General features: G+C 39.0%; 1 protein-coding gene across 1 annotated transcript in view; it reads left to right on the top strand.

The window, feature by feature from the left end:
• The first annotated feature begins 571 nt into the window (after positions 1 to 571).
• The window catches only part of LOC129742118 (uncharacterized), a 32485-nt gene continuing 17878 nt past the window's right edge, over positions 572 to 15178 (top strand). The window contains exons 1-2 of the mRNA XM_055733964.1: positions 572 to 629; positions 11217 to 11358. Coding sequence (XP_055589939.1) covers positions 572 to 629; positions 11217 to 11358 — 200 coding nt within the window. The remainder of the gene's footprint in view (positions 630 to 11216; positions 11359 to 15178) is intronic.

The raw sequence follows: 15178 nt of genomic DNA, 5'->3' as shown, positions 1-15178 counted from the left end.
ATTCCAAAATTGAATCAGCAAACTTTATGAATAATCTGCGAAAGAAACACTTTTCAGTGTACTGAAAAACTAATCTTAATTTAGATTCACTTAAATTTCTTCTGTTGTAATCACTGATACAGAATTTCCGTTTTCCTATATGCAATGGCCGGATCTTCTCGTAAGTTTTTGCGATTCTCAGAGCCAGTGATGGTAAATTTCGCCCGTCACGCTTGACCCGACTAGTTTTGTTTCATCAAACGACTGGCACTGTTCTCAATTGACGGAGCCTCACTACTCGCATGACGGATAAAGCACTGCTGCACAACTAATTGAACGACTTGCTGGCAGAGAGCAACAATAGCAATAAAAAACTGAAAACGAGCTTGCTGGCAGGAGCAACAATAATAATAAATGCGTTTCTTTTTCGTCATCGGTCGTTTGAATGCGATTGCTTGACTAGGTTATTATTTTAGCTTCAAATGAATGGGGAATGAATGACTGGCAAACGAAGTGACTGGTCGTTAAGGAACAGTCAATTGAGTTTGACGGACCAAGAGGCTTCACAGTCACAGCTTCACGCCTCATGACGATGACTTTTGCCAAGCCTGCTCAGAGCATTCCGGAGCAAATCTGTTTGAACATAGAGCGTTTGTTGTGTACATAGTTTAGCAAAGAAAAATTATTGAACGTGACATATGAAACGAATATAGCTGTTAAGTGCAACCTTTCCCGAAAAGCTGCTTCAAAAAGTTCAGATTATTCTTGAATTTAGTTCAAATCAGGTTCCTGCAGGCCCTTAGTATATAAAAATTATTTCTTGACCCAGATTATTCTGAAATAAATTATAATTTAAATTAAATATACAAAATCTTCAGATAAAAGATCTACTTTGAATGTTTTTGTGGGTTCGTTTAATTCGTTGAAAACTTTTTGAGTTTCTTTATAAAACAGGTACTAAATATTTCACATAAATTCCTTCCTGAAAAAAATAAAATAAAAAACATAAAAACTTCTAATCAGTTTTAAAATACTAGCGATTTCTGCGTCCCAAATCGGATAACAGATTTGAGCGATCAAACGCCCGTCCCAGATACAAAAGCAGTACCATTAATCAACGAGAACCTTTCGTGACTTGGTACCTTTCCCCAGTGACCCTCATCTTCGTGACGAGATGGTGGGGCGTGGGTGTGGAAAACTCCCGGCACACCGTATCTTTGTTGACTTGATGGTGTTACTACAGTTCGACAAAAGCACATGTCCATATGATTATGTGCTTGTTTAACGGCCCATTAGTCGGTCGGCTCCATTTTTCAGCCATTCGGTCCATTTGGCCATTTCCTGGACCTTTACAGTCCCCAACCCCAACCTCGCCGTGTCTCCTGGTCTGTCTTTCTGTCTGTCTGTGTTTTATATTTCCGGTACATTCAACAGGCTAACAAAGTGAGGACACTGATTCAATATGTACTATGGCTATCGTATCGTATCGAAGTTTACCTAAAATCAAGGTCCGTCTGTTGCTGGCTTTGATCCCGGCGGGATTCCCTGGTCCGGAAAAGAGCGAAAATACTGCCCATTGCAGCCGGAATAATTTATGATGGTTTTATACGATTTCCGGAAGGAAAAATATTGTCGATAGGCGGAGATTCGCTTTTTTATTCCTCTCGTGATATCATCCATATTGACCAGGAATTTTCATGGAAGCCAGAAGGGTGTTGCTAGAATTTGAAGATAGCTGGAAAACAGTTTTTAATCATATTAAAAAAAAACAACATGTTGCATGTAACGACTACTTTCTTATGGTAAACCTAAAGGCCTAAAGTCTTTTAAATTTTCTGAGATGCCTAAGACATGGTTGAAATTTCTGAAATATGAGGGAATTTTCAAATCACACAATTCCGTATATATGTAATTTATGATGATCCAAATATAGGGGTGTGTATTAGACCGCTGCAAAAAATGACTTTTTGCTCCCATATGTTTTTTCGATGCCTTTTGGGTCCCCAAGCATCAGTGTAAAATTTGAGATGATTTGGTTGATTCCTGAGTTAGCGCAATGCGTTTCAATTTTACATGGAAATTTGTATGGAAGAAGAAATTTTTGCACATTAAATCATCCAGAAAATTCAAATAAGCTTGAAATGAAGTCGGTCTTTAATTTTTGGTTTTGACTATTCTTAAGCTTCATTTTTTGCTTACATGACAAGCAGCTAAGAATTTCATGGAAAAAGTTATAACAATTTCAAAATAAGAAATCTGAATCCATTGAAAAGTATTCAAAAATAGCAGACTTTGCTTGCTAGAGCTGTTAATAATTTCATGAAATGTTATGGCAAAGGTTATATTAATCAATAAATTTTCTGGCGATGCAAAGCAGTTTTTTGAGATTTTTTAATTCCATCCTACTGTTTCACAGCTTTCAAACAAGCAGTCAAAAACGATATAATTAAAATAATGAATTTAGAAAACAAAAATTTTATATAACATTGAATATCTTTTCTGGGGTACAATTCAGGTTTGTGCTTTGTTCGCAAGAAATGTACCGCAAGAATCAAGGAACATTTTTCATCCAAAGTTTTATTTTTTGGAACTTTCAGAAAATCTCTGGCGATTTTTGAATGAAAAATTTTGTTTTCCCATACAAATTTCCATACAAAATTAAAACTCGTTGCGCTAATTCAGGACTGGATGGATCGCTTAATAAAAAAATATTGCTATTTCTGGCAGCAAAAACAACCAAAAAAAGTTATGGGAGGCGTAAAAATTTAAGAATTTGAAGTTTCCATACAAAGCTTGCAGCGGTCTAGTGTGTATTCCGTATTGAAAATCTTGGGGGCTGCAATCTTTCCTTAGCCTACAGCCCATGTTAAATTTCAACTCATTTTGTGAATTCTAAAGGACCATTCAATGACGTTTAAGTTTAAATACAGTGGTACCTCGACTTACGAGTGCCCCAACATACAGAGTTTTTTGAGATACGAGACGACGAGTAAGTGATTTTTTGCTTTTAGTTACAAGCGAAATTCGAGATACGGGTTCGGTTCGGTTCGGTAGTAACACCAGTGATGTCAACCTTCCCGATTTTGTCTGGATCTACCAGGCTTTTTGACCTCTCACTAGACTTTTTATTGAAATCCAGACTTCCAGATGTTTGTCATTTCTTCCAGACAAATTCCAGACATTGACAAAGTTTTTAAGTTTTAAAATTTTAAAATTTATTTGGTAACCGTAAAATGGGGTTACTTGAACACCGGGGTATCTATGACCATCAATAAATTTTTATACATTATCATCAATAACTTAGTCTCTAAAGGGTTATACGGTCAAAATTTGGTCAATATATACTTGACGTATGTCTTTTAATTTTGCATTTAAAAAACCTGAACATCCCTCATTTTGAAGGTGTGTGTGTAGAATATTGCTCCTATTTTGATTTTGGAATTCACTCTTCAGTTGTCAAAATTCCGTTCAAGGAAGAAGAGCAGCGTATCAAAATTTTGCTCGCGCATTGCGAAAATCCGAGCTACTCGCACTCCAAGCTGGCAAAATCGCTCAAAGTTGCCAAATCAACCGTTACAAATGTAATTAAAGTGTTTGGGGAACGTTTGTCGACAGCCAGGAAGTCTGGATCGGGGGGAAATCGAAAACCGGAAGCCGCTGAGACGACAAAGAGAGTTGCCGGTAGTTTCAAGCGAAACCCTAACCTCTCTCTCCGATATGCCGCAAATAAGCTGGGTGTATCGTCTACAACCGTGCTTCGATCCAAAAAACGAGCCGGACTATCGACTTACAAGAAGGAAGTGACTCCAAATCGCGATGATAAACAAAATACGACGGCCAAAGCGCGATCCCGGAGGCTGTACACGACGATGCTGACGAAGTTTGACTGCGTGGTAATGGACGACGAAACCTACGTCAAAACGGACTACAAGCAGCTTCTGGGACAGGAGTTTTATACTGCAAAAGGAAGGGGAAAGGTAGCAGATATTTTCAAGCACATGAAACTGTCAAAGTTCGCGTAGAAATATCTGGTTTGGCAAGCTATATGTACCTGTGGCTTGAAAAGCAGCATTTTCATAGCTTCCGGGACTGTCAACCAAGAAATTTACGTGAAAAAGTGTTTGAATAAACGTCTGCTGCCTTTCCTGAAGAAATATGGTTGTTTCGCACTGTTTTGGCCGGATTTGGCATCTTTCCATTACGGTACGCCGTCAACAACGTGCAGGTGGTTTCCAAGAACAAGAAACCTCCCAACACGTCAGAGCTCCGCCCAATTGAGAAATACTGGGCTATTGTCAAGCGGAACCTAAAGAAGACCAAAAAAACTGCTAAGGACGAGCAGCAATTCAAAGCAAACTGGCTTTCTGCGGCGAAAAAGGTGGACAAGGTGGCTGTACAAAATCTGATGGCAGGGGTTAAGCTTAAGGCCCGGCAATTCGGATTTGGAAAAGCGGAAGCCTAACTGAATATTTTTCCTGAATTTTATACTAATTAAACTTGAAAAAGAAATTTAATTTGATTTTTAAATAAACGATTTCACCGATTTACACGCGTATTCCCTTGACCAAATTTTGACCGTATCACCCTTTAGTTTGAATTTTTGAAAACTGTTTTTTTACGATTGAAAGCCTATTAATTAAGTATCCAAAAGAGAAAATATGGTTTGTGTTTGCAATTGTTTTCTGTTAGAAAAATGAAATTTCATAATATTAAAATATCTATTTTGCCAAAGCTTACTAACAAACAGCTCTCCTGATGATACCAAAAAGTATTTAGAAGCAAACGGGTGGTTGAATGTGAAAGAACAACTTTTATTCTTTGTATAAAGGGTGATACGATCAAAATTTGGTCATGGGAAAATGCGTGTAAATGTGTCGTTATAATGCTATTTGTATAATCATTTGATAAATTTTTGATATTTAAAATGTAAGGACATTTTCCAAGATTAAGCCCTTATTGGGCAAATGGATAGAAATCCTATCAAATGATTAACTTTGAAGAAAAACTGAAAATGGAAATAGTGGGAGGGCCAAATGGAATGTGTAAAGGTAAAATTTCAGTTGCATTTTGAAGCTTAAACTATTTAGAAATTATTATAAATTCCTCCCCTAGATGTACAAAATTGCTGGAAACGTTCAGCAATCCAAAATTTTGCTGGAAACCAGCAATCGGTTTTCTAATTGCTGGATTTTTCAGCATTCAGTTGTGTTCCTTTCTATTTTGCTGAAAAATCAGCAATCGGTTTTGAAATTGCTGGACTTTCCAGCAATTGATCTAGTTTGCTGGAAAATCAGCAATCGAGTTGTCAAATTGGAGTCTGTTTGTTTTCGTACGCTGAAGCAAGGTGAGACTGCATTTTACGAATTTTGGTTAGATTAATATAATTATTATTATTTTCCTGTATATTCTAGCAACTAGGCATCAAGTCAAGGGTAAGTTTTTATTGTACAGGTAGATATTCCATAGAAGATACTAATCAAAACTATTTTCACAGGTGGCGGATATTCAACACTTTGGCACAAAGCGGCCACCCCAGAGCCGGTGTTGGAAAGTTGTGAAAAGAAAGGTTTTTTTTTGAAAATAAATAAATCCCTTATTGAAAATGGGAGAAAATAATTGTTATTATTGCTAATTATATGCACAGCCAATATTAAACATTAATTTTGAATTGAAATATAAATTTCATACTAAATACTGCCGGTTGTGTTGAAAGAAATAGCTGGTTTCCAGCAATCTGGATTGCTGATTTTCCAGCAATTTGAATTGCTGGAAACCAGCATTAACGTTCGCTGTTTTTTACAGCAAATGAAATTGCTGTAAATTTTGCTGGAATGTCAGCGGGACAAAAACCAGCAAAGTTTTGCTGGTTTACACCCAAAAAAAATTTGCTGTGTATGCAGCATCATTGTTTTTTTTCGATTATAAATGTTTTTGAAATACAACGTCAAAAAAACAAGGTAAAATTGATAAATTAAAATTTGTTAACAATTATGAAGGTGTTTTGCATCCTTTATGATCAAGAAAACTCTTTAAAACCGTCAAAATGGAGACTGATCAATGTACATAACCCCTAAGCATCAATTCCTGAACAGCGACGAAATCGATTTTTTAAATCAAATTCAAAGTAGTCCAGAAATTCCTGCAACCATGTTTACGTTCATAGGTGTCCAGTACTGGTTTTTAAAGTTTGAAACATGCCACATTCCCCTTAACAGAAAAAATAATCGAAAAATATTGAAAAAAGTGATCAATATTACCCCGGAATACGGTGCATTGAAAGATTAGGTGAAGATGCGATGGCGGATTGGATTGTTAAGTTGTGACTGAGTAATATTTAGGAGGAACTAGGTAACCAAAAAAAAGGTCATCAACTAGAAAATTTCATCATCTTCAGACTGTTTCAGCCGTTTCCAGACATTTTGCCAGAATCTTCCAGACATTTTTGAAAATTAGTTGGCAACCATGAAAATGTTACGAAAAAGGCAAAGACTAGTGAGGATATCTGATTTAATTCTTTACATTCTCTTTTTTGTTTTTGTGCAATAAATATTTGATATTTATAAATACGTTTTTATTATTGAAAACCATGTAACAAAAATAACGGGGGTGACATTTTGGAGGTTGGAACGGATTAATGGTAGTTCAATTGTTTTGTATGGGGAAATTTGCTTCGAGATACGAGCAAGGTTGCGGTACAAATTAAACTCGTATTTCGAGGTACCACTGTATATGGAAATTTGACACCAATTGTTTTAGCGAAACTGTAAAATCCATTTTTTTACTCTAACTTTTATGCATATGCAATGAATGTAGGAAATCTAAAAAATTAGTTTTTAATATAGACATAATTTTCAACATTTTCTTTCCATAAGATAAAACGTGTTAAGTTAAAAAAAGAGTACGAGAGAGAGGAAGTAGGCGATGATTGGTTGACATTGCACGCGTGTTTTTTTATTCGTCCGCAAAAATTTTAATTTTCGATTGGTTTCCAACTTTTTTTGAAATAACTATAGAAACGGAAAAATGGATAGACACCAGTAATAATTTCTTTTGAAAAACCACCTTTCGAGCTGTTCAGTCCGCAGAGCGGTCTGAAGTAAGGACGCGACGCGAAGAAAGAGAACGGGGAGAAACAACATCAGCCAATCAGCGAGCAGCGCGCGACAAGCCAAAGTTATAAAAAGCGCGGTCCCGCTGGTCGCGCAAGTTTAGTTTATTTTCAACTGCCAACACGAGAGCATCCCGAGAGAGCAGCGAGAGAGAACCAGCCGGAGAGCAAAAAGCAGCCACCAGGAAATAGCTGCTCACATCATCGTTGTCGCGCTCGGACGGAGCCGATAGCATCGCGAGAGCGAAACGGTGTTCGCTCATCCAGAGAACATCCGAGAAGGTTCTAGTGTGAATAAACGAATGTAAAAGTGCCGTAAATAGAGAAATATGATAAGTTAAAGTGGAAGTGTTTTCTTCGTGCTGCTGCTCCAGTTCCTTGCTTCCGGTTCTATGTTGCCACACCCCAAATGGCTCTTTTAAGAGCCACTACGAAAGAGTTTAGTTACTGTGGCAACCACCGATTTGTTTGGCATTCCAGGCAGCCTGTCCACTGACCTGCCTCCACTGGTTTAGCAACCACAGGGGTTGTCAAGTCGAGGCCCAATCCCACAAGGGGAGCGGGCAACCAGTGGTTGTTTTCTTGCCACCCACCGTGATACAGTCCACCCTCTCCACGAGCTCTAAATAGACCTTGAAAGGTTTCATGTTCTACTGGTTTTTTCCGTATCTCTTTTTTCATTTCCAAGAGTGATTGAAGGCGCTCTATCCTTGGTCGATAACCAGAAATGATTTAACAACCCTCAACAGTTTAACAATTCTAGAATGGTCCTAGTAATTGGCGGAGTTTCCTTAATGGTTACTTAATGGAGGAGCATTTTTCTTAGCATGCTTCCAACAATATTACCTGGTATTGGTGGTCCACGGTTCTTTCTGTTCTTGTATTCCGGATGTCTCTGCAATATTTGCCCCACTTTGTGTTTTTTTTTATCATTTTAATGGTTTTATATTAAAATAATTAAAGGCATGAACAAAGACAAGAAGATTGATAAGACATTTAAATTATTCTTTGGGACTCAGGCCTAAGTTTTGGGGCTTTGGAAGTGCGATGGATTACACCCTTATTCTCGTTTTCGATCGAATGGCATTCGTTCGAAAGTTAGGCAATTTCGTATTCTTGTTTTCGTTCGAACGAATGAGAACAGTTCGATCTTTCGAACATAGTTCGTTCGAACGAATAAGTGCATTCTCGTTTTTGATCGAACGTATTTCTGCCACCGCTTGACAAACGCAAGTCTGATGCTGCGAATCGCTGGCGTTTGATTGAAAAACTCTCATGCAATGCAAATATATTTTGCATATAAATAGTAGAAAAATTAACATAGGGAAATTCCGATTCAAAACTAAATGAGTCAACAGTTGGCGATAATTTGTGCATTGAATAAGACCGATTATGGACGGGGTTGCACCCTTTGGTGCAATCAATTTTTAAAAAATTGACCGGTTATGGAATGCCAAAAACGTTTAACGTCTTTCACGAGATCAATGTTACGAAATTGTTTTTTCAAAATAAAAAAAAAACCAAATCGAGATTATCATCAGATAACGAGATATACCAGTTTTATTAGAGGATTTGTTGATTTTTATACTGGATTTCATATCGAGTTCCGAAACAACTTTTCAGGAGCAACTGAGAATTGCTAACACCGGGTCGTGTCGGCTCCGGTTCATGTGCCATCTCGTAAACACCCATTTTAGCCGCTGCTGGTGGTCTTGATGATTTTTTGGCAGGCAAGATCCATTCGTTTATGAAATTTCCCTTGTCGGTGGGGCGCTTGCTAAATTCCTTGCTATTTTCTTACATACTCCAATTCGACAGACGAAATTCTACAAAATCACCAAACAGCACCAAACGAAATCGAAAGCTGACGAGAAATGTCAATTTCATACGCAGGGCTGCCTAAAAATTTCGAATTTCATCTGGTAACACCAACCTCGAACGTATCGCGTTCGAACGAAAACAAGAATAGCTTTTTCGAATTCGATCGAAAGTATCCGTTCGAACGAACGACAGGTACGCCGTAAACCAGAATAAGGGTGTTAGTGAAAAAATTTAATATTAATGCTCAATGATTTAAAAATACATCAAACGTCAAGATCTTATGATATCCAAAAAAAAATCGTTCTAGTTTTTTTTGTTTTTGATAGGAGTTTAACCCATTTAGGTCATTCTTCCTCGGTGAAAATGGTATTTAACCCATTAGGGTCATTGGGGTGGTTTTTGGCTCAGACTTTATGCAGAAGTTTGCATTCCGAAGGAAAGCCAGAACCTTGGTCTCTTCTTCCGGGCAGTTACTTAGTATTTCTCTTAGGCTGTTCTAAAATTGTCTTTCTGGGATGTATCTGTGTTCCAGAACACCGATGCACAGTGGTCCAGAAATGAAATTTAGCAGGAACCAATTATTAGCGTCTTCCCCTCAAGTTTGATGCATTTGATGTTTGCGACAATCTTTTTCTACAACTAAAGGCGATCAATTCAATTATAAAAATACAAAATTTTACAATTTTTTTTTTAAACAAAAAAAAGAGCCTTTCTGGGCTTCAAGGGCCTTAATTTAATCTTTTATTCTGAATTTCTGATCTCCATCTAGATATCAAATTTGATTTCGATAAAAAAAAAATTAGAATTTCAAATGTAAATTTTTAATCTGAATTGTAAGCCTCTTATCGCTTACAATTGTACCAAAAAAATCTCAAATGGAACGTATCAATGTTGAAATCGGTTCAGCTAGTTTGAAAATAACAAGACTTGGTCAGCTTTGTACCCCTAGAACACGGTATTTGAAGAATGTGAGATAACAAAATCTAACAAAAAATATTTTAGAAGCACCATAGAACTTATTTAAAAGCATAATCATCTATTTATTTTAGATTGTACCCGCAAAAAAAAACTGAAATTAATTTTACGGTATTTTGCTTCACATCGATTCTTCATGATCTTAAAGTAATTCCTTTACCTCTACTTAGTTTATTCTCGAAACATATTTTAAAGTCCTCATATCTCGAAACAAATATAAAAAACGAAAAAATCTGAAATTCAGAACACTTGTGGAAAGCCTCAAATTACACAATGTTAAGAATGAACCTATCCAGACATATATAAATATGTGAGAATCCAATGGGAATTTTAACTGATAACCCGGTACTCCAGATTATACATCCAAATTTTGGCTATGGTTTGCTATAATTCATAACACAATAAACCGATTTTCAATGCAAATTATAGTTTTATTCTGTTAATTCGATTATTATTTTCATAGAACAAACTTAGTTTCTCAAACATCTCTGTTTTTCAGTATATTGGAATGAAACTGTCAACTTTTTTGTCATTTTTCGAACTTCCTCTTGTGTTGATGGGATTCAGGGTTTTGCCTTCGTAATTCCTCGAAAGTTTTCATTTCATCTAACTCAATCTGACTCAAACAAAATTAGATGACAACCAGAATCATTCATACCTATTATGATTTTTTACCACCATGTTTACCGATGTTTTCATTTTCAACAAACACTGTCATTGAAACAACAGAAGATTTATAAAACACCCTGATGAAGTCAAAGACGTTTTCTGATCATACATTGAGCCACATATGAAATTGAGCTAAACCAGTTACCTACAGGTACCATTCTGTTGACCTTTGGACAATTAAAAAGATAGATGACCGTCATGGAAATATTTCATTCATGATTATTTTTTTGGTCGGCGTATTCCACCGAACATCATGAGACAGTTACAAATCATCACAAAAACCAAAAACAAAAAAAATCCTAAAACTTGATTATTAGCTTATCAATGATTTACGATTTAAGAGTAGCTGTTCCGATGCTCGAAATTTGTCGGCTTGTTTTATTCAAGACCTCATTTTTCGTTTATTTACGATCCAGCTCTGATTAAGAGCAGTAGCTCGAAATAACTTTTAAATTGTTCCTTATGATACTTCTAAGTTGATCGTTTACAAGTTTATGGTTTCAAATGATTCGTTTCCTATTTTGCTACTTGGTGTTAACTACCTTACATCTTGATGATGTGAAGGCATTTTTCGGGTTTCCATTCTTGACAAGTTCCAGTAAGTGAGATCGTGTAAATCGTGATTGATGAATTTTAAAGAGTTTTAAACGCATTGGGATTACAGAGGATGTGTGGCAGAAGCTTGCGTCAATCGAAGAACCAGTACTATACGCTGGGGCGGACTGTGATCGACATTGTGAGTCGGATGAGCTGCCAAGAATTTGCTACTTCAAATGGATGATGGAGAACTATGCTGCTATGGGAACGTGAGTGAAAATGTTAGAGTAAAAGCTGAAAATATTGCGGTATCTATTTTGGAAAAAGGCTTATCCGCCAAATCATAACTATTCAAGTTACCAGCTGGGTGAAATATGTAGCGTACTTTCGAAGACCTCCAATTTGAATGTATACACTTGTCAGATTGATGATGTGTATTTTTAATAACGAGAAAATTTTTTTTTTTTTGGTGGACGACTTTGGAGCTGTGAAACTTAAAACGCGATTTTCTTGAAACAGCAATGTTGGCGCACTTGCCCTTCACTAAAAACAGATTTCTTGAAATGTGAGACACCTGATGAAAAACAACCGTCTACGTATTTTTTTACAAACACTGTCAAAATTAAGTGTTATACCTTTGAAAATGATCAAACAGAAGGGAAGAATAGGGAAACTTGAACCCATTTTCATTTTTTACCATTTCTTTTTGGAAGAATCTAGCGTATCGCCGTTTATAGCATTTTCTGACAGCTTATAATTTGTAGTTCATGTACTACAAAACATGACATGAATTCGACAAGACAAATGGTAAAAGCTTTGAAACTGCTTCAAAATGTATAACATACAGTACCTCAGCTTGTACTAGCTCAACAGACTGAATAAACGAAGAAAATCAAACATTAACATTTAAAACCCATGAAACGTGGGAATCAAACCCAAACATGCAGTGAACTTAAGGCCTTATTAAGAGGGCGGGGGAGCTTTTTTTTAGCAGACATAGTGGTTGTTCGATGGTGAAATACTAAACTTATTACCAGTTCTTTTGTTTGTTCAAAATAATGTGTATTCTCTGGGATGGCATATAAAAAAAATACTCAAGGGCCCCCGGGCAAAATTGCCTCGGGCCACCGATGTCTTCATCCGGCCCTGAGTGATCTTGAAATTTTCACGACGTTAGCCTTCTCACGACGCTAGTCACTCGACCACTGAGGCGTACTGATTAGAATATTAAGCGAAAAGACATAGTTGTGATTGAGAAGAAATGTTTTTCTTTTGTTAACGTTCATATGGAGGAAAGGTTTTAATTAAATGATTTGCCTAATCTAATAATCTTCGAAAGCTAACATACATACGTAATGGTTCCGCGTCGATTCTCCTGCGCATAGGGCCGTGGCCGTGGTAAAAGACCTCCACTAACGATGATCCGGAGCCAGTTTCTTCACTTGGTCCCAGTCAAGTTTGTCGTCGACAGTTCGGATTTCGGCGGCAAGTCTTCGCCACCACGAGTTTCTGAGTATGCCTCTTCTTCGATGTCCTTCCGGATTCCACTCTCGTTCTCATCTTTTCGTAGCGTGTGCATATTCCATCTCCACTTACATTTCCGAATCTCGATTTCTAGCGCCCTTTGATGACATCGACGATGTATTTCTTCATTTGAGATCCAGTTGCTAGGCCACCAAGCGCGGAATAATTCCGCAGTCCGCATTTGCGTAGACTCGCAAATGCAAACGGGCTTTTCTTATACGGGTCTCGATGTCTTTCTGGTACCACCATCAGGCTTCATATGGCTACCAAGATACTGGAAGCACTCCACTTACTCAACTTAGTTGCCCAGCTACCACGAAACTGGAAGGATTTACTGTGTTGATTTCAATCGACTTGGTCTTTCCGACACCTGCTGCCTTGGAGCTTTCGGTAAGGTCGTCGAATTTGCTCTGCTTGTCTTGTTGTCTTTGGGCGAGCAAAACATCGTCTGCCGTGTCAAGGTCGTTTAATTGCTTCATTGTTGAAAGATTCCACGGCAATCCTCAGTTTGGTGGACAGTCGATCGATCCAGTCAGAATCTCATCCATTACGATTAGAAAAGTTGCGGTAATAAGATTCATCCCTGTCTCACTCCAGCAGTTACCGGGATTGTATCGGACAGGCACAGGACACAGTCTTACAAGACCTTGCACGAAAATGCCTCGTACTGTGCTTCGATGAGCTGGACTAGTTTCACTGCTACTCGCCTTAAAGCCGCCCAGATGTTTTCATGGTTAAGTTGGTTGAATGCTTTTTCGAAATCAACGAATACCAGCTGAAAAAAGTCCTGAAACTCGTTGATTTGTTCCATTTATTTTTATTTACATAGTATTCCGTCTCACGACATAACTTGACGAACATAATTCCTAAAATTCACTCGGTTCATAGCAACCGTTCTCCAATTTCTCGAGCACCCCACGTTCGCCAGATCACGCTCCACTTGGTCTAACCACTTCGCTCGTTGCGCCCCCGCTCGTCTTGTTCCTACCGGATTCGTAGCGAACACCTGTTTTGCAGGACAGTCGTCCGGCATTCTCGCAACATGTCCCGCCCAGCGTATCCGGCCAGCCTTCACCACCTTCTGGATACTGGGTTCGCCGTAGAGGCGCGCGAGCTCGTGGTTCATCCTTCGCCTCCACACTCCGTTCTCCTGTACGCCGCCAAAGATGGTTCTTAACACTCGTCGCTCGAATACTCCGAGTGTACGCAGGTCCTCCTCGAGCAATATCCATGTCTCGTGCCCGTAGAGAACAACCGGTCTAATGAGCGTCATATACAGGTTACACTTCGTGCGAGGGCTAAGTCTTCTCGACCGCAGTTGCTTGTGGAGTCCATAGTAGGCACGACTTCCGCTGATAATTCGCCTCCGGATCTCACGGCTGGTGTCATTGTCTGCGGTCACCAGTGAGCCGAGATAGACAAAGTCTTCGACTATCTCCAGCTCGTCGCCGTCGATCGTGACCTTGTTATTACTGGACAAGCGGGTTCGGTCGGTCTCGGATCCGCAGGCCAGCATGTACTTCGTCTTGGACGTATTAATCATCAACCCAATCCTTCCTGCTTCGCGTTTCAGTTTGCGGTAGATCTCCTCCACCGCCGCAGATGATCTGCCGACTATATCAATGTCATCGGCAAAGCAGATAAGTTGACTGGATCTGTTGAAAATCGTGCCCCGCATTTCGCCCACCGCTCGTCGAATAACACCTTCTAGCGCCACGTTGAACATCATGCAGGATAGACCATCACCTTGTCGAAGCCCCCTGCGCGATTCGAATGAACTCGACAATTCACCCGAAATCCGCACACAGCACTGCGTTCCATCCATCGTCGCCTTGATCAGTCTGATCAGCTTCCCGGAAAAGCCGTTCTCGTCCATGATTTTCCATAGCTCGTTACGGTCGATCGTGTCGTATGCGGCTTTGAAGTCGATGAATAGATGATGCGTAGGGACTTGGTGTTCACGGCATTTTTGGAGGATTTGCCGCAATGTGAATATCTGGTCCGTCGTAGACCGTCCCTCCATGAAGCCGGCCTGATGACTTCCCACGAATCTGTTTGCTTGTGGCGTTAGGCGGCGGAGTAGGATTCGGGACAACACTTTGTAGGCGGCATTGAGGACAGTGATCGCTCGGTAGTTCTCACAGAACAGTTGATTTGTTCCAGTATTATTAGTAGCATTGTGATGTGGTCCACACATGATCGTCCAGATTGCAATCAAGCTTGTTGCCGTCGGAGTGTAGCGTCGATTTTCTCCTGGATCCTTTTCAGGATAACTTTGGAGAGTACTTTGAGGGTTGTGCAGATCAACGTTATGCCTTGTCAGTTACCGCACTCTGTCAGGTCCCCTTTCTTCGGGACCATTACGAGGATACCCTGCATGCAGTCGGCCGGAAATGTTGCAGTGTCCCAAATGTCAGCAAAAAGACGGTGCAACATTTGTGTTGACAAGGCAGGGCTTTCAGCATTTCAGCAGCGATGCAAACGATCCCAAGTGCTTTGTTGGATTTTATGCTTTGATTGCCGCTTCTATTTCAGCCATCGAGGGCGCTTCCGAGTTGACGCTAA

Source organism: Uranotaenia lowii, chromosome 2 (assembly GCF_029784155.1).
Source record: "Uranotaenia lowii strain MFRU-FL chromosome 2, ASM2978415v1, whole genome shotgun sequence".
Lineage (NCBI taxonomy): Eukaryota > Metazoa > Arthropoda > Insecta > Diptera > Culicidae > Uranotaenia > Uranotaenia lowii.
Note: the sequence above shows the minus strand (reverse complement) of the source record. Positions and strands in the feature narration are given on the sequence as shown.